At 40.3% G+C, this 25,310-nt stretch overlaps 1 protein-coding gene across 1 annotated transcript in view; it reads left to right on the top strand.

Annotated features, from left to right (window-relative positions):
• The first annotated feature begins 6,326 nt into the window (after nt 1-6,326).
• LOC112912543 (adhesion G protein-coupled receptor E4-like) overlaps nt 6,327-25,310 on the top strand; it is a 47,619-nt gene continuing 28,635 nt past the window's right edge. The window contains exons 1-6 of the mRNA XM_072721623.1: nt 6,327-6,498; nt 14,810-14,860; nt 18,720-18,857; nt 20,386-20,453; nt 21,721-21,822; nt 23,089-23,263. Coding sequence (XP_072577724.1) covers nt 6,468-6,498; nt 14,810-14,860; nt 18,720-18,857; nt 20,386-20,453; nt 21,721-21,822; nt 23,089-23,263 — 565 coding nt within the window. The 5' untranslated portion in view covers nt 6,327-6,467. The remainder of the gene's footprint in view (nt 6,499-14,809; nt 14,861-18,719; nt 18,858-20,385; nt 20,454-21,720; nt 21,823-23,088; nt 23,264-25,310) is intronic.

The raw sequence follows: 25,310 nt of genomic DNA, 5'->3' as shown, positions 1-25,310 counted from the left end.
CCTGCACCCCGATGTTTATAGCAGCAATGTCCACAATAGCCAAACTGTGGAAGGAGCCTCGGTGTCCATCGAAAGATGAATGGATAAAGAAGCTGTGGTCTATGTATACAATGGAATATTACTCAGCCATTAGAAACGACAAATACCCACCATTTTCTTCGACATGGATGGAACTGGAGGGTATTATGCTGAGTGAAATAAGTCAATTGGAGAAGAACAAACATTATATGGTCTCATTCATTTGGGGAATATAAAAATAGTGACAGGGAATAAAGGGGAAAGGAGAAAAATGAGTGGGAAATATCAGAAAGGGAGACAGAACATGAGAGATCTCTGTGAGAAACCAACTAGGGGTGGTGGAAGGGGAGGTGGGCAGAGGGTGGGGGTGACTGGGTGATGGGCACTGAGGGGGGCACTTGATGGGATGAGCACTGGGTGTTATTCTATATGTTGGCAAATTGAACACCAATAAAAATAATTTTATAAAAAAATAAAATAAAAACAATAAAATAAAAAACAATTTTACTTGATAACAGCAGGAAGCATAGAAATAGCATCTGAGAGTCACCATGATTCATTTGAAGAGATTTCATGTGCAGTTTTTAGGTGGTGGACCAAAGACTGTCCTTTTCTGCTTAATCTGTTCAAGTGTCCACATGGCAGTGATACAACCAGAGTGTATGATTTACTCCACTTGCTGGCCTTAAAATTTTGTGATTCCTCTTGAACACTCAAAGTTTTGGGAGGTTCACATGGTTTCCAAAGGCATGCCTGTGGTGCTCTTTTTATGTCATGCAACATCAAATTTACACAGATTAAACTTACATGAAATGCAACCTTCCAGGACAGTTGACAAATTCTTGTGCTTAAGCTCCCCAAATGTTGCTGCTGTTTTCAAGTCCAAGACAGTTGCAAGAAGAGGATAAATCAGCCAAATGTTCTAGGTGCTGTGGGTTTGGACTCTCTAGTCAATATTTTTCCTCCCTCCCAACATGAAGTCCATTTTCTTCCTCCTTTCTGCCTCTCTAAACCTTTTGCTTTCTTTAAGAACTAGCCTCTACCTCCTTCAAGAGCCTTTTCTTCTTCTAGCCCTCAGAAATCCATTTCCCTTGCCATCCATATGATTTGACTTACCCTATATTTTATGTGCTGTTGCACACATGATGTATGTGTTTCCTTTCTCAGATTATAAGCTTCTGGAAGGCAAGAATGATAAATATTATAATGATAAATTAACAAGGTGATAAGTGAAATGTTCCTTGCCTCCACTTAGAGCATTACTTCTCAAGCTCTGCACTGTTGACATTTTGGGCTAGAAAATAACTGGTTGTGGGCAGGCTATGCTGTTCATTGCAGGATATTGAGCAGCATCACTGGCCTCTACCAGTGAGATGCCAGTAACTGCCTTTATCCCAAATAACCATCACAACCATAAAAAATGCCTCCAGGCATTGCCATCTGGGTATAAAAATGATCCCATTGAGAATTATTGGTCTAGACATTAGTTTATAGTGAACAGGTAATTCCTGAAGAAATCATTTGTGGTCAACCAGCTGTTCCAGGAAATTAATAATGGACCAGAGACCTGAATATGTTTGCTAGACATCTAATCTTTACTCGGAGGTGGCGGTTTTATGGGGAACTTCTCTTGTGTTGTCTGCCCAGCTTTTCTTTTCTGGGAACTCCCAGCCCCTGTGGCAGAAGCCATTGACCCAAACCCACTTCTGCTTCTATGCAACATGCACTTTTGCTTAGAAGGGACCATGCTTGGGTTAGTGTTCCAGAGGAGAGGAAATAAAACAAAAGGTGTCTAAGTTGGAGCTCTTAAGATTTTCTTTTATTGCATCACAGAATACTTTGAGATTCTGATTTTGAAAAAGTGACTTCTCCCTGCAAAAACACATATAGGCATCACATCAATCAGGGATGCTTTTAGTTGCAAGTAATAGAAACTAACTGACCTGTCTTTCTGCTCCAAATGTGGCCTGATAATCAGTAGCATAGTGTCATCCAAATCACTTAGAAATTTGGTACAAATGCAGAATCTTTGCCTCTATCCCAGATCTAGTGAATTGGGCTTTTCATTGTAACAAGGTCTCCATGAAAGTCTATGCAAGTTAAAGTTTGAGAAACTTGAGTCTATAGCTCTGCATCATCAGCACTGCCTGCCAACTTGTTACAAATGCAAACCTCAGCTGTTACCTGGGAATCGCCATCAGACTCAGAACCTCTGCAGTGGAGAACCTAGAAATTCATGGCTTAACAAACTCTACACGAGGTTGAGAAACACCATCCTACTCAAAGCGAGGTCCTGGAACTAGCAACAAAGCACTGACTGACTTGTTAGAGATTCAGCATTGCAGCCTTCACTCTAGGTGTACTGAAGCAACCCTGCATCGTAAGAAGACTCAATAGATATAGATGTTCACATGACATGGAATCCAAGTTGAGATCTGGTGAAGCAATTGATGAGATCATCAAAGACACAATCTCCATCCCTTTCCATCTCATCAAAAATGAGAATGTTCTTTACAGACAGCTGAGAATCTTCTGGTATCTTATCTATAGTAAAGGAGTGAAGAGGGAGCTACTGCAGTGGACACTTTACTGGTCCCTCCACATCTGCTCTCATGTCTGTCATCAATATGGCATCCAGCTGGGGGGCCCTCCATTCCCCCACCATCCAGTTTGCCCAGGACTAAAGTGTTTCCCTGGATGTGGAAATGATGGTACTAAAACTGGGACAGCCCACGGAAAACTGAGATGGTGGGTCAACTTAACTCACTTCAGTATGGAGGTCAGATTATGTTCTTCCTCTTTTCAAAATCTTAGTTCCCATAATCACAGTCCAGAGTCCTCCCGGCACATCTCCACAAATCAGAGGTAAGGGTGGAAGTACTTCTACCCTTACCTCTGGGAGTTAATCTCCTAATCTTTTCCTTATAGCTTCCTTCTACTTCTCTCTCCAGCTGAACAGCTCTTCTGACTCCTCCTCAAACAAAACAAACCCACTTCTGTGTCAGGAGTGGCAGGGAGCTTGTTGTTCCCTCCCAGAGTGCTCTTTACCCCTAATGTCTCATGGCTCTCAAGCACTGTAAGTCTCTCTTCACACATCACCTTAGAGTGAAGCTGTTCCCAATCTCTATCACCTTTCCCTGCCTTAGCATACTCCATAGTACTCAGCATTGTTGCACAGACATTTACTTATTATTTGGTTTACTTCTTGTGTTACTCACTGGAGTTTCCCTGCAGCTAGGGCAGGGGGTTTGGTCTGTTTTATTCACCTCCTTATCCTCAGTGCTTAGAATAATATCCAGCATATAGTAAGTGCTCAATAAATACTCCTGGTTTATGATGAACTTGCTGATTGGTCCTTCATGTTCCCGGTTTAGGTCTTATGCTCTCACTATGTCTGTTTTGGTCATCATTTTTCACCCCCCCCCACATCTCATTATATTTATGCTATATTTATGAGTATGCACAGATATATATATACTCAATAGAAAAGATAGAAAACTTGCCTACACCTACAACTAGAAATCAGAATTGCTAGTGTGTCAGCTTTCTTCCATGATCCTTTTGCCTTTGGCATAGAAGGGGCTCCCCACATGCCACATAATATTGTCTCTACTGGTCATTTCCAGTTGCAGCAATATGGCCACCCAGAAGGGGTCCATTCATTGACTTGTCCTCTAACCACTCAGATTTTCTGTCCTAAGTATTTTTATAAGAGACTAGAATGGACCTGGCAGATGTTCAAGAAAAAATACTACTCTAACTGCTAGGAAAAAAGTCATTCAAGGAAACTTGCTTGAGAACAGTAACGCAGGATTTATTCAATAGAGGGATCATCTCAATGGGTGTAAGGACCAGTCCAAAAGGGTCTTGAAGACTGGGAGGAAATTGGACTCAGTTCTGATACCAGCAGTGACAACTGGAGATTTACATCCAACAAGAAGGGTGGGAGTCAGGGGGTGTAAAATCAACAAGAGGAAACATCAGGGCCAGGGGATTTCTTACTGAAAGCAGCTAGTATGGTAAGATATGGAAGGTGGAGAGATACCAGGAATGGGGGATTTTTGCTAAACTGATTTAGCAAGATTTTTGTTCAAACTGGATTCTACAAGGACAGAGACGAAAGCCCAAGGTTGTTGACCTAGTCCAGCCAAGTCCAAGAAGAGAATCTTTGTCAAAGGTCCCATTGGAATGGCCATGAAGATCCTGTTCACCAAGTGGAGAAAGTAAGTCTACAGAGTGAAGAGGACAGACTGAACCACGTTGTAGGGAAAAGGAACAATAATTATGTGATTCTATAGCACAGAGGCTAATGGCCAGAGCTGAGAACCCAAGTGTGGAGTCCCAGGTCCACCAGGCTTGGGCAAGTGGCTCAAACCTTCCCAACCTACCACTCCTACTACAATGTATGGAATCTCTAGGTTCTTGCTGCTCCTCTTGGGATAGCACAGTGTTCCACCAATATTAGTGTGAACTTCAAATTTACTACCTAGGAGACAGACAAAATGTTTATCTCTACCTCAAAGTATGACATTGACTTCATTTAGCTTATTGGGAGAATTATTCATTCTCCAACAAGAAGTAGAGGCTGGCAGCAGGGTGTCTGTAATGGGGATCTGGGCTGGCAGGCAGATGAGGTCAGACAGGGGGAAGTTCCAAGAAGTGAGTGGCTAGAGTCCAAGGAACTGAGAATTAGGACAGTTAGTATTTCTATGTCTGCTTGCAACAGACGGGGCAGGGCAAGGGAGAGGATAAGAAAACCTGTTTCAAAGTAATTTCTGCATAGCATAAATACCATGAAAAGTGGGAAGAAAAGCAACTTCACCTCACAGATCAAGCCTACAAGTCTGAAATGTGGAACTGAAATGTTCCTATATTACTACTTGATACCTCATTCTTTCATTTACCTCCACGGAGGGGCACATGCTTATTAATATTCAATATCTAGTTCTGTGGGTTTGATTCAACTTACTTTTTCTCCCCTCCAGCAGGCTTTCCTGAGGTATGATCAACAAATAAAATTGTATATATTGACGGCGTACAACGTGATGTCTGGATAGACACAGACACTGTGCAATAACCGCACTCAAGCTGATTAACACACACATCCCCTCCCACAGTTACCATCTCTTAGCTTTGATGAGAATACTGAAGCTGCACTGTCAGCATGTTTCAGATATAGAAACCCACGTTGTTAGCTCTAGTCCCCACACTGCACAGCAGACCCCACCCCAAATTCATTCATCTTACACAACTGAAACCTTACATCCTTTGACCAGTATCTCCCCAATTCTCCCTGCCCCCAGGTACTGGCCGTCATCATCCTAGCCTCTGCTGCTATGTACTCAGCTTTCTTAGATTCCACCTAGAAGTGAGATCGTGCTGTGTGTGTCCATCTGTGTTTGGCTTATTTCACTTAGTATCGCATCATCCAGATTGATCCCATGTTGTTGCCAATGACAACGTTTCCTTCTTCTTTAAGGCTGAATAACATATGTGGGTATATATTTCTGGCACAATTCTTTATCCGTTCAGGCTTTGATAGACAGGTTGTTTCCATATCTTGATTATTGTCAAGATACAATGGAATATTACTCAGCCATTAGAAATTACAAATATCCACTATTTGCTTCGATGTGGATGGAACTGGAGTGTGTTATGCTGAGTGAAATAAGTCAATCGGAGAAGGACAAACATTATACGGTCTCATTCATTTGGGGAATTAAAAAATAGTGAAAGGGAATAAAGGGGAATGGAGAAAAAATGAGTGGGAAATATCAGAGAGGGAGACAGAACATGAGAGACTCCTAACTCTGGGAAATGAACAAGGGGTGGTGGAAGGGGAGGTGGGCGGGGGACAGGGGTGACTGGGTGACGGGTGAGGGGTGAGGGGAGCACTTGATGGGATTAGCACTGGGTGTTATGCTATATGTTGGCAAATTGAACTCCAATATAAATAAATAAATAAATAAATAAATAAATAAATAAATAAATAAATTCCACATATGAGTGAAAATAAATAAAATTAAAATAAAATGAATAAAATAAAATAAAATAAAATAAAGAAAAAAAGAGAGTGCTGCAATGCACATGGGAGTGCAGATATGTTTTTAAATGTTGCCAAGCATGCAGGGTTCACAGGGTGGTTGCCGGCTAGGCTGATTAGTGCCCCAAAGTCAGGGATGTCCTCCTTCCTTGGTCCTTATTTCTGTGCCCAACAAGTGACTAAGTGACCAGAGAATTCTGCGGTAAGCATGATGTGGATGCAAATGGCATCTAGAGGTTTGTATTAATGATGTTGCCTTTAATTTGATTTGCCTCTACTTGACCTGTTGAAATAACACCAACAGATTGTGGTCCTCTTGAAACCCCCAAGACTTCTTGAGAAATAGGAAATAAGACTCTACAGTTCCCTCTCTGTTATCAGTTATCAGTTAGAAGGTAGAGGGGCTATGGCGAAGAGGACAAACTTTCTTCTGTGTGGTGAGTGTTAAATATCTTATTTTCTTTGGTTCTAGAACATTTAAACTGTTCAGTTGAGCTGGTGGAGGGCTGGCCTGAGGACATCTCCTGAGATGGGGCATGTCTGGATTTCTAAGTGTGTCTTAAAATTGATATGGCCAATATTTCAATGCCTTTATTTGCCACTTATTTTCAGATACGATGTCTAATGTCCTTGAAAGTAAAAGCAGCATTGAAAGTAGTGCTTCTCAACTAGGGGCAGTTTAGTGCCCCCACAGGGGACCCTTGGTAATATTTGCAGACAGTTCGGGTGGTCTTGCCTCAGGGTGAGGGTGTGCCTGGCATTTAGTGGGTGGTGGCCAGGGGTACCACCCAACACCCTCCAGCGCACAGGCCAGCCCCTGTATGAAGAAGTATCAAGGCCAAAAAGTCAATAGTGCTAAGGCTGAATAATCCTACCTTAAAGGAAGCCATGAAAATTTAGGGGAAAAAATGTAATGGCATGAGCTAAAACAACAACAACAATGTACACCAAATTGGAAAACAAATCAAAACCAAAAAACCTCATGGAAAGATTCATCAGCAGAAAACTCAAAGTCTCCATCCACCAATGGTTTTAACCATTGGTGTAGTTGATTTTTTTCTTAAGTTCCAGTGTAGAGTATCTCCCTTCTCTGGACTTGTCAGCATGTATCTATACACATCTGAAGTTGACAGAGGACTTGGTATTTGGGGAGATCTTGGCTCCAGTCCATGAGGCTCCTCAAGGCGTCCTGAGTCATGTAAGCAGAGTCTGAAGAGAAGTGAACTCTCTGTGTCTTGTTGAATCTCTTCCAAATGGACAGTGAGGGGATCTTACCATGCAAGTTCTCTCCTCTCCCTGTGGCACAAAACAGGACACTTTCTGGTCCCCGGGACTGTTGGTATAGTAAATGCAGTGTTACTAAAAGGCGCAAAATCTCAGAAATTAAGGTTGTGAAGGAGCATTTAAGGAATAAGGTGAGTGGCAATGTAGCCTAGTGAGAGGTTGGGCTTTGCTGCTTCCCCGTTGTGTTCTCCTGGGCAAATTATTGAACCACCATGACCCTCAGGCTGCTGTACTGTAAAATGGGGGTGAGAAGAGGCTCTGTTCCTTGAGAATGTCAGAGGGAATCCATGAGATGGTCATACCTGGAAGGTGCTTATCAGTGCTTACTCAATACTGGGTATCACTGTTGGTAATAGTGGTTCCCTGTCCACCTTCTCTGCTGTAGCTGTTGGCATCAAAACCACTAGTTTTAAATTTAATGTTTAAAAAGTTATTGGTGGGATGAGCACTGGTTGTTATGCTATATGTTTGCAAATTGAACTCCAATAAAAAAAATTAAAAAATAAAAATAAAAATGTTATTGGGACATAATTGGTGCATGACATTATGTAAGTTTGAGATGTACATCATGTTGATTTGGTACATTTATATACGGCAGAATGATGGCCACCTTCACTTTAGCTGGCATCTCACGGTTTCACATAAGTACCATTTCTTGTGTGTCATGGGAATGGATGAGATCTAGTCTGTTGGCAGCCTTGATGTTTCTCCTACCGTGCTGTTGTCTATCATCACTATGCTGTGCACTTGATCTCCAGTACTTACTTGTCTACTAGCTGCAAGTTAGAGCCCTCAAACTCTCCCCAGGCCCACCCCTGTCCCCCCAGCAACTGGTAGCCATCATTCTACTGTCTGTTTTTTTGAGGTCAGTTTCAGAATTACCATGGAATGGGATGGGTATGAGACAGTAATCAATTATGAGAATTCCAGTCTCAGATTCAGGACAGGACACTTTGCTTCTTCAGCTTCCATTGAGCCTCAGCCTCACTGAGAGTCCACATGTTACACCTTCCCCTCTGCTCACCTGTTTTCTCTTCTCCTCTTGCCCCTTCCCCCTGGTAAAATCTAAGCCAGAGTTACAGGGCAAGGTGAACAGTGAGAAAAGCATTAGGCAGTGGTCAATCTGTTCCAGTTCCTTTTGGGGAAGGCACTCTAGTTCTGCAGGAACCTGAGAGCTACCATGGTCCAGCTACCTCTTAGGAGCATAGATTGGCCCCTACCTGCTGGGCTGTGGAGTTGATACTGATTCACAACCCTCCTTTTTGGGAGTTTCCCAGGTATGATCTGAAACGGACCCCATTATTCCAGGGCAGAGAGATACTGAAGGAGGAGACACATACTCTAGGTTGGGGGATGGCAGTTTTAATAAGCAAAGGGAGCTTGCATACAAGGTTTGTCTTGGGCAATAGCAAGATAAATGGATCCCCACACCATGTACCAAATCTTGTAAGTTTATGTATAGAGAGGTGGGCCTTAACTGGGTTCAATCATGCATACACCGCATCACTATCTCAAGGCAAAGTCCTTAGAACAGCCTCTGGGAGCAAGAATGGCAATGGAACCTTCTTTGTAACAACAGGGTTGAGAAGCCCCCGAGTGCCTGGGTCCAGTTCATGGTCAATTGGCAGTCAAGTCTTTTCAATGACTTCTCAGAAGTTGGGCTGACTTGGGAAAGAGGAACACCGTCTGGGTCCTAATGGTTTCATCAGAACAACCAGGATGACTCATACAAGAAGATGGGGTTTTAACTGCTAGGGCAACCAAACTCTTTGCTTTGTCTTCAAAATAATCAAGGGTCACCATGTTTAAAAATCATGAGTGTCACCAAAAAAGGCAGGATTCCTGTATCGATGGGGCTGGTGGTGGTGATGGTGATGGTGGTGGTGATGCTTCTGATATTTTTCTCAAATGGTATTTTTTAACACTTTCATGGCTTCTGTTCCCCAGTATCATTTTATATTCTCTGAAAATACACAATGGTACTTCCTAAGTCACTAGGCAAGTAACACATGTTTACTCTAGGAAAAGTTAGAAAATGCATATGAGCAAATTAAAAACTACTTAGAAATGAGCACTCTTCACACCCAGGTCTGTCTCCTCATACTTTCTCTCCAGCATGTATGAGTACACATTTCTTTTGTGTTCTTCTTTTCAAATCGGCCTCCAGCCACACCAGCATAAACCTGATGTAAGTGCTTAGCAGCTTTGGAAGAAGAGTTCATTTGAGTAAGTTTCTAGCATTTGTTAGTTTTATAAAATTGGTTAGAAACTTAATGAAATGATTCTGAACATTGTTAGGATCAGGGAACTGAATCTCTTTAAATGGTCAAACTATTACTCCTGGTATGAGAGCTGTCTGTGTTAAGGATAATTTACTCCTATTTAGCATGCTGTCATCTTTGTAGTCAAGACACTAAGTTCTATGTTGTAAATCAAAATCTGTCTTTGGCAGGCAATTAAAAGACCATGAGGATAGATTAAGGGAAATAAATGACAGCCTGAGGAAGAAAAACCTACGTTTAATTGGGGTTCCCGAGGGCGCCGAAAGGGACAGAGGGCCAGAATATGTATTTGAACAAATCCTAGCTGAAAACTTTCCGAATCTGGGAAGGGAAAGAGGCATTCAGATCCAGGAAATAGAGAGATCCCCCCCTAAAATCAACAAAACCCGATCAACACCTCGACATTTAATAGTGAAGCTTGCAAATTCCAAAGATAAGGAGAAGATCCTTAAAGCAGCAAGAGAAAAAAAGTCCCTGACTTTTATGGGGAGGAATATTAGGGTAACAGCAGACCTCTCCACAGAGACCTGGCAGGCCAGAAAGGGCTGGCAGGATATATTCAGGGTCCTAAATGAGAAGAACATGCAACCAAGAATACTCTATCCAGCAAGGCTTTCATTCAAAATGGAAGGAGAGATAAAGAGCTTCCAAGACAGGCAGGAACTGAAAGAATATGTAACCTCCAAACCAGCTCTGCAAGAAATTTTAAGGGGGACTCTTAAAACTCCCCTTTAAGAAGAAGTTCAGGGATCCCTGGGTGGCGCAGCGGTTTGGCGCCTGCCTTTGGCCCAGGGCGCGATCCTGGAGACCCGGGATCGAATCCCACATCAGGCTCCCGGTGCATGGAGCCTGCTTCTCCCTCTGCCTGTGTCTCTGCCTCTCTCTCTCTCTCTCTCTATCATGAATAAATAAATAAAATCTTTAAAAAAAAAAAAAAGAAGAAGTTCAGTGGAACAATCCACAAAAACAAGGACTGAATAGATATGATGACACTAAACTCATATCTATCAATAGTAACTCTGAACGTGAATGGGCTTAATGACCCCATCAAAAGGCGCAGGGTTTCAGACTGGATTAAAAAGCAGGACCCATCTATTTGCTGTCTACAAGAGACTCATTTTAGACAGAAGGACACCTACAACCTGAAAATAAAAGGTTGGAGAACCATTTACCATTCAAATGGTCCTCAAAAGAAAGCAGGGGTAGCCATCCTTATATCAGATAAATTAAAATTTACCCTGAAGACTATAGTGAGAGATGAAGAGGGACACTATCTCATACTCAAAGGATCTATCCAACAAGAAGACTTAACAATTCTCAATATATATGCCCCAAATGTGGGAGCTGCCAAATATTTAAACCAATTAATAACCAAACTGAAGAAATACTTTGATAATAATACACTTATACTTGGTGATTTCAATCTAGCTCTTTCTATACTAGATAGGTCTTCTAAGCACAACATATCCAAAGAAAGGAGAGCTTTAAATGATACACTGGACCAGATGGATTTCACAGATATCTACAGAACTTTACATCCAAACTCAACTGAATACACATTCTTCTCAAGTGCACATGGAACTTTCTCCAGAATAGACCACATACTGGGTCACAAATCGGGTCTGAACCGATACCAAAAGATCGGGATAGTCCCCTGTATATTCTCAGACCATAATGCCTTGAAATTAGAACTTAATCACAACAAGAAGTTTGGAAGGACCACAAACACATGGAGGTTAAGGACCATCCTGCTAAAAGATGAAAAGGTCAACCAGGAAATTAAGGAAGAATTGAGAAGATTCATGGAAACTAATGAGAATGAAGATACAACCGTTCAAAATCTTTGGGACGCAGCAAAAGCAGTCCTGAGGGGGAAATACATCGCAATACAAGCATCCATTCAAAAACTGGAAAGAACTCAAATTCAAAAGCTCACCTTACACATAAAGGAACTAGAGAAAAAGCAACAAATGGACCCCACCCCCAGCAGAAGAAGACAGTTAATTAAAATTCGAGCAGAACTAAATGATATCGAGACCAAAAGAACTGTGGAACAGATCAACAGAACCAGGAGTTGGTTCTTTGAAAGAATTAATAAGATAGATAAACCATTAGCGAACCTTATTAAAAAGAAGAGAGAGAAGACTCAAATTAATAAAATCATGAATGAGAAAGGAGAGATCACTACCAACACCAAGGAAATACAAACGATTCTAAAAACATATTATGAACAGCTGTATGCCAATAAATTAGGAAATCTAGAAGAAATGGATGCATTCCTGGAAAGCCACAAACTACCAAAACTGGAGCAGGAAGAAATAGAAAACCTGAACAGGCCAATAACCAGGGAGGAAATTGAAGCAGTCATCAAAAACCTCCCGAGACACAAGACTCCAGGGCCAGATGGCTTCCCAGGGGAATTCTATCAAACGTTTAAAGAAGAAATCATACCTATTCTACTAAAGCTGTTTGGAAAGATAGAAAGAGATGGAGTACTGCCAAATTCGTTCTATGAGGCCAGCATCACCTTAATTCCGAAACCAGACAAAGACCCCACCAAAAAGGAGAATTACAGACCAATATCCCTGATGAACATGGATGCAAAAATTCTCAACAAGATACTAGCCAATAGGATCCAACAACACATTAAGAAAATTATTCACCATGACCAAGTAGGATTTATCCCTGGGACACAAGGCTGGTTCAACACTCGTAAAACCATCAATGTGATTCATCATATCAGCAAGAGAAAAACCAAGAACCATATGATCCTCTCATTGGATGCAGAGAAAGCATTTGACAAAATACAGCATCCATTCCTGATCAAAACACTTCAGAGTGTTGGGATAGAGGGAACTTTCCTTGACATCTTAAAAGCCATTTACGAAAAGCCCACAGCAGATATCATTCTCAATGGGGAAGCACTGGGAGCCTTTCCCCTAAGATCAGGAACAAGACAGGGATGTCCACTCTCACCACTGCTGTTCAACATAGTTCTGGAAGTCCTCGCCTCAGCAATCAGACAACAAAAAGACATTAAAGGCATTCAAATTGGCAAAGAAGAAGTCAAACTCTCCCTCTTCGCCGATGACATGATACTCTACATAGAAAACCCAAAAGCCTCCACCCCAAGATTGCTAGAACTCATACAGCAATTTGGTAGCGTGGCAGGATACAAAATCAATGCCCAGAAATCAATGGCATTTCTATACACTAACAATGAGACTGAAGAAAGAGAAATTAAGGAGTCAATCCCATTTACAATTGCACCCAAAACCATAAGATACCTAGGAATAAACCTTACCAAGGAGGTGAAGGATCTATACCCTAAAAACTATAGAACACTTCTGAAAGAAATTGAGGAAGACACAAAGAGATGGAAAAATATTCCATGCTCATGGATTGGCAGAATTAATATTGTGAAAATGTCAATGTTACCCAGGGCAATTTACACGTTTAATACAATCCCTATCAAAATACCATGGACTTTCTTCAGAGAGTTAGAACAAATTATTTTAAGATTTGTGTGGAATCAGAAAAGACCCCGAATAGCCAGGGGAATTTTAAAAAAGAAAACCATAGCTGGGGGCATCACAATGCCAGATTTCAGGTTGTACTACAAAGCTGTGGTCATCAAGACAGTGTGGTACTGGCACAAAAATAGACACATAGATCAATGGAACAGAATAGAGAACCCAGAAGTGGACCCTGAAATGTATGGTCAACTAATATTCGATAAAGGAGGAAAGACTATCCATTGGAAGAAAGACAGTCTCTTCAATAAATGGTGTTGGGAAAATTGGACATCTACATGCAGAAGAATGAAACTGGACCACTCTCTTTCACCATACACAAAGATAAACTCAAAATGGATGAGAGATCTAAATGTGAGACAAGAGTCCATCAAAATCCTAGAGGAGAACACAGGCAACACCCTTTTTGAACTCGGCCACAGTAACTTCTTGCAAGATACATCCACAAAGGCAAAAGAAACAAAAGCAAAAATGAACTATTGGGACTTCATCAAGATAAGAAGCTTTTGCACAGCAAAGGATACAGTCAAAAAAACTAAAAGACAACCTACAGAATGGGAGAGGATATTTGCAAACGACATATCAGATAAAGGGCTAGTTTCCAAAATCTATAAAGAACTTATTAAACTCAACACCAAAGAAACAAACAATCCAATCATGAAATGGGCAAAAGACATGAAGAGAAATCTCACAGAGGAAGACATGGACATGGCCAACATGCACATGAGAAAATGCTCTGCATCACTTGCCATCAGGGAAATACAAATCAAAACCACAATGAGATCCCACCTCACACCAGTGAGAATGGGGAAAATTAACAAGGCAGGAAACAACAAATGTTGGAGAGGATGCGGAGAAAAGGGAACCCTCTTACACTGTTGGTGGGAATGTGAACTGGTGCAGCCACTCTGGAAAACTGTCGGAGGTTCCTCAAAGAGTTAAAAATAGACCTGCCCTACGACCCAGCAATTGCACTGTTGGGGATTTACCCCAAAGATTCAGATGCAACGAAACGTCGGGACACCTGCACCCCGATGTTTCTATCAGCAATGGCCACAATAGCCAAACTGTGGAAGGAGCCTCGGTGTCCATCGAAAGATGAATGGATAAAGAAGATGTGGTTTATGTATACAATGGAATATTACTCAGCGATTAGAAACGACAAATACCCACCATTTGCTTCAACGTGGATGGAACTGGAGGGTATTATGCTGAGTGAAATAAGTCAATCGGAGAAGGACAAGCAGTGTATGTTCTCATTCATTTGGGGAATATAAATAATAGTGAAAGGGAATATAAAGGAAGGGAGAAGAAATGTTGGGAAATATCAGGAAGGGAGACAGAACATAAAGACTCCTAACTCGGGGAAACAAACTAGGGGTGGTGGAAGGGGGGAGGAGGGCGGGTGTTGGAGGGGAATGGGTGACGGGCACTGAGGTGGACACTTGACGGGATGAGCACTGGGTGTTTTTCTGTATATTGGTAAATTGAACACCAATAAAAATTAATTAAAAAAAAACAAAAAAACAAAAAAAACAAAATCTGTCTTTGGGAGAAACAGGCAGGTGGCCCAGTCATGTACAGAAGCTCCCTGAAGGACTCAAGGGAAGATTCCTGAAATGTTAATACTTTCCTTTTATTTTTCTCAGGGCTTTCCTGCTTGATCATCTTTGTGACAAAACACAGTTCATCGGGCAGAGGTATGTTGGCACTTGAAACCAAGAGCAAGCCTCTTTTTAAGTCACTTCCCAGTATATTTGGATATACTGTGGACTGGATGCATCAGGCCACAGTTCATCAGGATGTGGGTTTGCCCCCATGGCCTCAACAGACAATTGCAAAGCCTGGCAGGCATCATTTCTAAGAGCTCTGCAACTCTTAGTGAATTAGGACGAGCTACACTGATTACCAATTTTGTAGGTCCAGAGTGGCCAAATACTGACAATTTTGTGCAGTTCCTCAACTATTTATTCTACAACTTTTGCACTGTGTTCAGATGGACGACTATGCCCAGTTTCATACAAAGGTGGAATGAGAAAGCAGGCTTCTGTTTTGCCTGACACTTTCAAAAGATCCACCATGCCTCTTCAATACAACCCCACTTTTTTCCTGGTATCTTTTCTTTGCTTCCAGTAGACTCCAGAAGTATCCTTAATCTCTTCCTGTCTTTCCCACAGTCCCCCAAGTCCAGTCGTCTTCCTCCTTAAATATCCTTTAAGCAGGGTCCCCATTCTTTTCAAGTGGGCCAATGCTGTCCAATCGAAACAGAATGCAAACCCAATACAACACTTGATTCTTTTTAGCAGCCCCAGTTAAAAAGATCTTACCACTCACTAGTTGGGCTGGGCATACTCTTTCCAGACTGGAGGGATTGAAAACTATCACGTCTTCATTTGCTGCTGCCACCCGCAAATGCAGAGTGTTCCAGATGCCAGTCACTGGCAGCCAAGCTTGCCTCCATCTCCACAACCTTTCCTTTCACCTTACAATGATGAATATTAAAGATTCCAAAGTGCCTCTTGTTTCTTGTGACAAAATCAACTGCTTCTCAAGATGCCTGGAGGTAGAAATGATCATCCCTTCAGATCGTAGTTTCTGGAGCCAGACTGCCTGGGTGTGATTCCTGGCCTGATCACTTACTACCTGTGGGACAGTAGACAAGCCAATCTCTTTGTGCTTCATTTCCTAATCTATATAATGGAGATAATCACAGTAACCATCTCATGGAGTTTTCTAAAGTCAGTAGTATGATATGGAAAGGGCTGAAGTAGTCCTGATACAAAGCAAGTGTCCTATAAGGATTGGAGATTTCTCCCATCCTTTCTAGGTGAACCACACTCAACTACCCAAATGAGGTCTTGCTTCTCTTGGTCTAGACACACAATAAAAAAAAAAACCTTATGTTGGCCCATTTCTTCCCTCTTTCCCACCTTACCCTTCTTCCTTCTTTCATGGGAACTTTTCATATTACATAGTTTCAAACTTACGGGAAATGGAAAAATATTTTCAGATCTTCTTTCCCTCTGCTTATTCACCAAATGCTTTATCATATAAGTATTATATATAATGAACATTATATATATAAACATATTTATACATTCATTTGTGTATATAATACATACACATGGGACATACACACATTTTTATACTCTATGTATGATATATAATATAGTAATTTCATATGTGCCTTATGTATATGTATATATAGGATACACAAACATAATTTTTTTCTAAACCACTTGAGAAGAAGCTGCAGGCATCATACTCCTGCACTCCTTAATACTTCAGTATGCATTCCTTTTGAAGAATATTTTATTTAAATTCAATTTACCAACATATATTACAACACCCAGTGCTCATCCCATCAAGTGCCCTCCTTAGTGCCTGTCACCCAGTCACCCCATCCCCCCACCTTCCTCCCTTCAGTATGCATTCTAAGAACAAGGACATAGTCTCAAATAATCGCAGACCAGTGAACAAAATCAATGCAACTGACCCATTTGTCAGGGGGCCTTTACTTAGCCTAATCTGTGGTCACATTGTTCCACTCAGTCTAAAGGAGGACAAGGAGGCTTGGAGAGATTTCAGAAATCAACTGAGGTCCCAGCTAAATAAGTTCTACAGCATTAAGAGTACTTCATTCCCCCACAGTGTAAAGGTTAGTGGGAAGGGACAAGCAATTATAATGTATTAAGACTACAATGTCATCACTTTAGTTTGAGCTGCAAACACTTATACGTAGGAGCCAAAACAGGAAGAATGTGGATTTTGGACAGGATAATGTCTCCTAATAAAACATGGCATGATGGTTTTCTTTAGTCAACTTTTTATTTGGACATTTTAGATCTATAAAAACATTGCAACAATAGTAAAAATGATATCCTTACACTCTTCACCTGGATTCATCGATTGCTAACATACTGCCACATTTCCTTCAGGTTTCCTAGCTACCTATCTATACCCACAAATATCTATTAGCAAAAATAATTATAGGTAGCTTTCAGTGAAAATTAATAGAAGGAAACCTCACTAACATGGGGTCTGGAGGTTCAACAGGGGGAGCTCTCCTGTCCTACCACTTGTGGTCAATTGCAAACCCAACAGGAAGAGATGCATCTTGCAAGCGAATACTACTTCATTCCATCAGCAGGAGGAAGAAAGTCTCCTCAGCCCTGCTTCCCTCCTCCAACCCAACAGACTAGCCAATGAGAGATAGTCACAGCCAGTGAGATACAGCCACAGCTCAGCCAATGAGGGACAGTCACAGCTCATCCACGAGAAGCCACTATACTTCAGACTCCCAGTTTACTCCAATGGACTTTTTGTGTAGAACAGTCCTGCGCAGCTTGCTCTAGAGAAGAGCCATGTCCTCCCTTTTTCATGTTCCTTGGATAGCCAGCATGCCTCTGGTTTTTGCATCAGCTAGGCCCATTTCTTCAGCTAGGTTACAATTTCTTCCATCCCAAATAAATCGGTTTTTCCAGTAAAGTAACTGGCAGGGTGTTTTTTTTTTTTAAGGTTAATATATCTATATACAATATCGATATATCTTCTACTTAGTTATTTTTTAATATTTTAATTATTTATTCATGAGAGACACACAGAGAGAGGCAGAGACATAGGAAGAAGGAAAAGCAGGTTCCTTGCAAGGAGTCAATGTGGGTCTTGATCCTGGACCCCAGGATCACAACCAGAGCCAAAGGCAGATGCTCAACTGCTGAGCCACCCAGGTGTCCCTCTTCTACTTAGTTACATATAACACTGAGATTATACAATGGTTTTAAAGAACTATTCATATACATATCTATATATATTTATTTTTTCTGAATCCATTGGAAAATAAATTGCAGATATCATGCCCCTAAATCTTTTAGCAAAGGTCTAGTAAGAACAAGGATATGCTCTTACATTGCACAAGGCCAATTTAGGAAATTTGTGTTGATACATTCTATTATTTAAGTCCATAGTCAAATTTTTTCAATTGTTCCAGTAATGCTTTTTTTTTCTTCAAATTTATGATTTATTCTGTAACCACTTAGGCATGGTATTTACTTACTATGTTTCTTACATCTCCTTTAGTCTAGAATAGTTACTTTCAGCCATTCTTTTTCATTCATGATATAGACATTTTTGAGTCGAGGCAGTTATATCAGACCCAGTACCTCTGAGATTTCCCCATTATTAGGTCTGCTTAGGCATGTGGGGCAGGAAAAGGACGAATGTGATGTTACATCTTTCCTTGTATACCAAATTGGAGGTAGAAGATCGCAGAAAAGTTTAGTTGTTTATCTAATATCAATAACAGAAAATCCATTGACTTAACCAGCTTATTAACTGACTCCAAGAAACTTAAGGTACATCTAGGAAGAGTCATAGAAGAAGTTATAGTCTTAGAAGTCATAGAAGTTTAAAAAAAAACACTACTGAGTAATGTCAATTGCTGACATTTTAAGACACAGGACTTCAAGTGGGCTTAGATTAATTAAATATTGAATAAAACAACAGAACCCAAACAGCTGCCTTCTTCTTCCCTCTCTGTCTCTCTCTTCCTCTTTCCAGATGCATGTATGAGCAACCCCTGCCATAATTCTGCTGCCTGTGTGTTCGAGGAACGAAAATACTACTGTTCTTGCACAGAAGGATATATCTCAACCACAGGGGAAGAAACCTTCACAGACCGGAACGTCAAATGTATAGGTGATCCTGGGCTTGTAGAAAAGTGGCATTACTGCAAGAGTGTCTAAATCTTGGAAGAGAAGGTAGCCATAGGCTTCTTGGAGGCGAAGAACTTTAGTGTCCTACCTGAAGGTTATGTCCTTTATCTCTGTAGCAACATTCATATGAGAGATGGCTAAGAATCAAGGTCCAGGAGAAATTGACTTGTGTTCCATCTCAACTCTAACTAAGTAGCTGTGCAACTTAGGGAAATTGCTTCAATTCTTAGTCTCAAGTATGTAACCTGTAAAATAGGAGTAATCATCATACCTTCCTCAGATGAGGGAACCCAGGTCAGAGGAATGTGTGTTTGTTCAAAGGAGTCAATCCCAAAATTAATGAAATACACGGTTTAAAAAATAAGTTCTCCTTTGCATCCAGTGTTATGCTGGACACTTTACATATTTAAACCACATACCAACCCCTCATGACATGAATGTCTCTTTTAAGTTGAAAGTCAGCAGAATTCTACTGTAAGCGGTTATCTAGTAAATATTTCAGGCTTTGCAGGCCATATGATCTCTTATGTAACTGTTCAACTCTGTCTTTCTAATGTCAAAGCAGCCATAAGCATGAATGGATGTGGTTGTGTGTCAATAAAATTTTATTTACAAAAACAGGCAGTGGGCTAGCCCAGGGCCACAGTTTACAAGCTTGGCTTAAGTATCGAGAATACTTGCTATCCCCCAAATTCCCTAATATATATAGTAGGAAATAGTCATACTTATTTGAAAAAGAAAATGATTTGTTTTGTTAGGTGTGAGTTTAAGTATAACTTCACATATTTTCTAGTGGAATGTTTTCTAAGAGAAATCTGACAGAAGCCACTTATGTGAGCCACACAAGTAATTTAAAAAATTTTATTAGCTTCATTCAAAAAGTAGAAGCAGGAAATTAATTTTAATAATATACTTTAACTCAACATATGCAAAGTATTATTCAAGTTGTAATCAATATTAATTTTATTAGCTTCATTCAAAAAGTAGAAGCAGGAAATTAATTTTAATAATATACTTTAACTCAACATATGCAAAGTATTATTCAAGTTGTAATCAATATTAATGAGACCATTTATATGCTTTTGTTCATTATTGGTTTTGATCTCCAGAAGGCATTTTATGATTACAGTACATTTCAGTTCAGACTAGTCATAGCCTCAGGTGGCTGGTGGTACCTGTTTTGAACAATAGACTTCTTTGACCTGACTCTCACTTGTTGTGACATCCTAAAAAACTCCAGGTCTTTCCATTTGGGAATCTACAATGAGTGGAAGTCAAATTTTTAATTTACAATAATTTTATCTCAGAAATTTATACATATCTCTTCCTTATTTTCTAATATATATTATTCTCAGTTTGATTCTTGTTTCTTTATAATAACTATTCCCTCTCCCCTTTCTGGACCTGCTAAGACTATGGAGACAAACCTGTCCTAATTAAAGTATACATGGTACCTTCTTTCCTCTGATGAACTTATGTTGTTAACCCAACTTATCTCTTTTCTATCCTAGAAATCAAACAGGAGACCTGCTCTAACTTCTACAATAGTGATCCAAATTTCAAAGACTGTCAGAATCAGGTAAGGTTTGCCACTTCATGGGTTTGCACTCTACTTGCACAAGGTGTACAGTGGGGATCATCCTCAGGATACAGTTGAGTGACATAGGGTGGGATACCTCACCATAGTGTGCAAGTGTATTTGATATATATTCCTGTGTAACAAGGGACCTCAAAACTAAGTGGTTTAAACAATAATTATTATCTCCAAATTACTATGAGTTAGCAATCCAGAGAAGCCTTTGTTGGATGTGTTGATGCAGGGTCTCTAGCAAGGCTGTCATCAAGGTGTGAGGATGTAGAGTAAGCAGAAAACTCATCCATGTTGGCAGGAAAGAAAAGCCATGGAGCTGTTTTGGTGAGCATTCTGGCAGCATCTCAAACAGTTAAAAATATAATTACCATATTATGCAGCATTCCATTGCTAGGTATAGCAGAAAATTAAAAATATAGGTCAACACAAAAACTTGTATACCAGTGTTCACAGTAGTATTAACAAGAGCCAGAAATTGGAAATGACTGACTTGCTCATTAAATCCTAAGTGGACAAAAGAAACGTGTCCCATCCATATGATGGACTGCTGCTGAGCCATTAAAAGGTTGAAGCACTGACACATGCTACAACATGGATGGACCTTGAAAACATGATGCTCAGTGAAAGAAGCCAGACACATAAGGCCACAGAGAGTGTGATTTTATTTACATGAACTGTCCAGATAGGCAAATCCAGAGACACAGAATGTAGACTAATGGTTTCCAGGGACTGGGGAGTAGGTGGATGAAGGGATTGAGGGTGACTGCTCAGGATTGCAGATTTTAGGGGATGGTGTGGAAATCGCTCTAAAATTGATTGTGAAAAAAACAAAGTAAAATAAAATTGATTGTGGTGATGGTTGTACAAATTTGTGAATACACTAAAAGCCACTGAATTATACATTCTAAATGGGTGAATTATAGTTCCATGAAATTGTTCAAGAAAAAAAGACGTTGGCTAGATTGGTCAGTGTGCATAGTTGATCCTCCAATATAATTATTCAAAGACTTTGAGTGCCTAAGAAAAAATGTAAAAACCATATGTTCTGAACTCCTTTGTGTTTAATGAGGGGTCCTGAAGCCCAAAGAGATTTCAGTGACTTTTCCAAGGTCACACAGTGAGTTGGTGCCAAAGCTGTGTTTTGCTGACCAGTTTTAAACTATGTGTTTGGGGCTTATCTATAAAAATAGAGACAGCCATCCCAAGCTGATTAAAAGGAAAAATAACAAATACTCTTTTTCTTCTTCTTTCTTAGTTAAATTTGAGTGGTTCTCAGGACAACAGCAGACAAATCTGTACCAGTTTCTCAAAGCTGTTCCATGGCTGTGGAAAGGGAAACACTGCTCTATCCCTGAAGGTCTGAGTGCCTTTCCTTTGGCTCTAGGTGCTGGTGGATGATTTCTCCTCCACCACTCCCCTTTTAAGTAGACTTTGTTTTTTAGAGCACTTTTAGGTTCATAGCAAAGTTGACCAGAAATACAGACTTCCCATATATCCCCGTCTCCTGACCCCCACCCCCACACAGGCACAGCCTCCCTGGCTCTCTTGCACCAAATGGTACTTCTGTGAGCCTGCAATGTCATATCAATGTCACCCAAAGGTCAGAGTTGACATTAGGCATCACTCTTGATACTGGCCAGTCTGTGAGTTTTGCCAAAAGTATAATGACATGTATCCACCATGTATCAAAAAGAATAGTTTCACTGCCCTAAAACTGCTCTAAAACACTCATCTCTGAATTTTTTTAATGTCTTTTACTAACAATTATATATATCCAGGGAGTGCATCATGATATTTTGCCCTACATAATGAAATTATAACAACAGTTAGCTAATTAACATACCCATTTCATCACATTTACGTGTGTGTCTGTGTGTGTGTGTGTGTGTGTGTGTGTGTGTGTGTGTGATGAGAGTGGCTGAAATCTCTTAGCAAATGTACAGTGTATTATATAGTGTTCTTAACTAGAGCCATCATACTGTACATAAGGTGTCAAGACATACTCATCCTACATAAGTACAAATTTGTAATCTTTGACCAATGTAGACAGATTCTGAAGCAAATCAAAACCAGGAACTACTATGATGAGGGAAAGTATTGAAAGACATGCTGAGGAACTGCGTGTACTGAGACTTCCCATCTTAGGATATGAGGCATGTGAAGATTCTCAGAATTGGACACAAGTAGTATTTTCTAATTCAGGGGAATCTCATTTCACCAAAGTCCTTTGGAGTCTGTGCATACAGGGGTGTGAGATGTTCCCAGAATAAGCTTTGAGGGTTCTGTCAATGAGAGGAAATACCTCCTCTTTTAGGCTTCATGTCCAATTGAAATTTCAAGTTATCACATGGCAAAATATTGGGGAAAGGCAAGGAAAACCAAAATCTTCTCCCCAAGTCCCAACCCAGAAAAATACACCATAAAAGTCTAAGAGAAGGAAAAAAGTTTGATTATGGAATAAGTATTAAATCAGCATGCTTTTGTTTTTAAAGTGTCAGATTCTGGGCTCAGGGCTATTGGTAGATTTAGTTGGCCAAAGCACAAGTTCAAATTTGTTTGATTAAAAGACTTTGCTTGACCACTCAAAGCCTCCCGTGCTTCTCACAAGCCTTGTTTCTAACAGGAAATCGGGAATTCCTACCTTAATTTCACAAACCTCACTTCCCAATTAACCACTGGAAAGCCCAAAGAGAAAGCAGTGCTAGTGACATTCTACCTGCAGAATGTGGAGAAGGCTGTCCTTGCAACTGCAGCCATATATAGAAAAGAAAAACAGAGGCTGGAAGGGCCTTTTATGGGTAAGGAATCACAACTCTGGTAAGCACAGCTCCCCTTCCATGTTGTCAGTCTCGGTTCTAGGGTGTTTGCATGTCATCTTGCACAATCCTCCTAGCAATGCAGGGGTGTAGGTGTGATTACCTCTATTTAATAGTAAGGAGGCTGACACTCAGAAAAGTGAATGAATTTCTGGCCTCCTCAATTGTGGAAGAGCCAGGAATCAGACTTTCCACCTTGGTCAGAATGCACATTTTTCCCTCAACCAGTACACAAACAATCAATGTGCATTGCCTGGTACAACTTTGGATTTCGTGGATTTTATTTTTCTTTACATGAACCCACAGTCAACATTTGGAGGTAGACAATTTGACTAGGCACTACAATGAGAGAAAATAATAGGATGCGTCTTTAATTTTGGATTTGAGATATCTATTTCTTATGAATATTCCAGGAAATATAGCTCAGCAAGAAGAAAGTACACACCATCTATAATCCTGGAAATTCAGAGGAAGCTATTTAATTTTTTGTATTTCTTACTTTATTTTATTTTTTGTATATTTTTATTGGAGTTTGATTTGCCAACCTATACTACAACAGTGCTCATCCCGCCAAGCGCCCCTCTCAGTGCCCGTCACCCCATCCCCACACCCACCTCCCCTTCCATTACCCCTTGTTCATTTCCCAGAGTTAGGAGTTTCTCATTACTGTCACCCTCTCTGATATTGCCCACTCATTTTCTCTCCTTTCCCCTATAACCCCTTTCACTATTTTTTTCTATTTCCCATATGAATGAATAGAGAAAGCTATTCTAGCTTAGAGTACTAGTTAGCGATTATTGCAAAGCAAGAGATCACAAGCAGCACATCTGTAATTCATAGTTTCCATGGGTCCAGGAGTCAGGACATGGCTTAGCTGAGGCCTCTGATTCAAAGCATCTCCCAAGACTGAATGAAAATACTGACTGGGGCTGAAGTCTCACCTGAAGGCTTGAACAAGGGAGAATTCGTTTCTAAGCTCCCATGGTTGTTGGCAGGATTCCTTGCCTTGTGGGGTGTTTGAGTGAGGTCCTTGATTTCTTGCTGGATGGAGTTTGGAGGCCTCCCTCAGTGCCTTGCCACTCTGTAGGGCAGCTTGTTTGATCAAAGTCCTCAAGAAAGTGTCTGTTAGCAAGATGGGAGTTACTATCTTATGTAATATAATCATGAGCATGACACCTCATCATCACCTTTGCCATAATCTATTGCTTATAGAAGCAAGTTGTAGGGCCAGCCCATACTTAAAAGGAAGAACTTACCCCAAGGCATGATTACCCCAAGACCAGGATGAGGGTCATGGAGTACCACCTTAGTCTCTCTACCATGCTCAGTGAATTGATTCTTGGCATTGGACACTCATTAGAATGAATGGGACATTTAAAAAATACTTATAGAAGGGCCACTTGGGGATGAGGCCTGCACATCAGTGATTTTAAATGTCCCCAAGTGATTCTAATGGACTCTGGGTGAGAAGTATTCTGTACTTCTCAGACCTAAGAGCCAGACCTTGTCAACGGACCTGAGTTTCAAAGAACAATTTGTCTCTTGGCAGAAGGTGGCCTTGGGTTAGTATCCTTATCTCATTGAGTCTCTGTTTCCAGATCTACAAATTTTATGTATAGAAATTATATATAATATATACATGTGCATTATATGGAATACATAGTATAAGTTATATCTACTTTTTTATATGTGTGTACATAGTATACATATGTTATATATATCATATATACATATATACATATAATCCCCATATATTTATATATACATGTACATTTTATAAAATACATAAGTTATATATACTCCTTTATGTGTGTATATAGTATACATATATAATACATGTTATACATACTAGTATATATACATATAACCCGCACATATATACAAATAAAGATATCCTAACTTCCTCTTTTAAAAAATAAATTCAAAAAAATGAATTCAGAAATATTCCATTTGTATGATCTTTGTGTGTGTGTGTGTGTGTGTGTGTGTGTGTGTGTGTGTGTGTAAAATATGATTTTCCTATTTTAAA

Source organism: Vulpes vulpes, chromosome 9 (assembly GCF_048418805.1).
Source record: "Vulpes vulpes isolate BD-2025 chromosome 9, VulVul3, whole genome shotgun sequence".
In the NCBI taxonomy this organism is placed as follows: Eukaryota; Metazoa; Chordata; class Mammalia; order Carnivora; family Canidae; genus Vulpes; species Vulpes vulpes.
The sequence above is the reverse complement of the archived record's forward strand: the minus strand, read 5'-3'. Positions and strand labels throughout refer to the sequence as shown.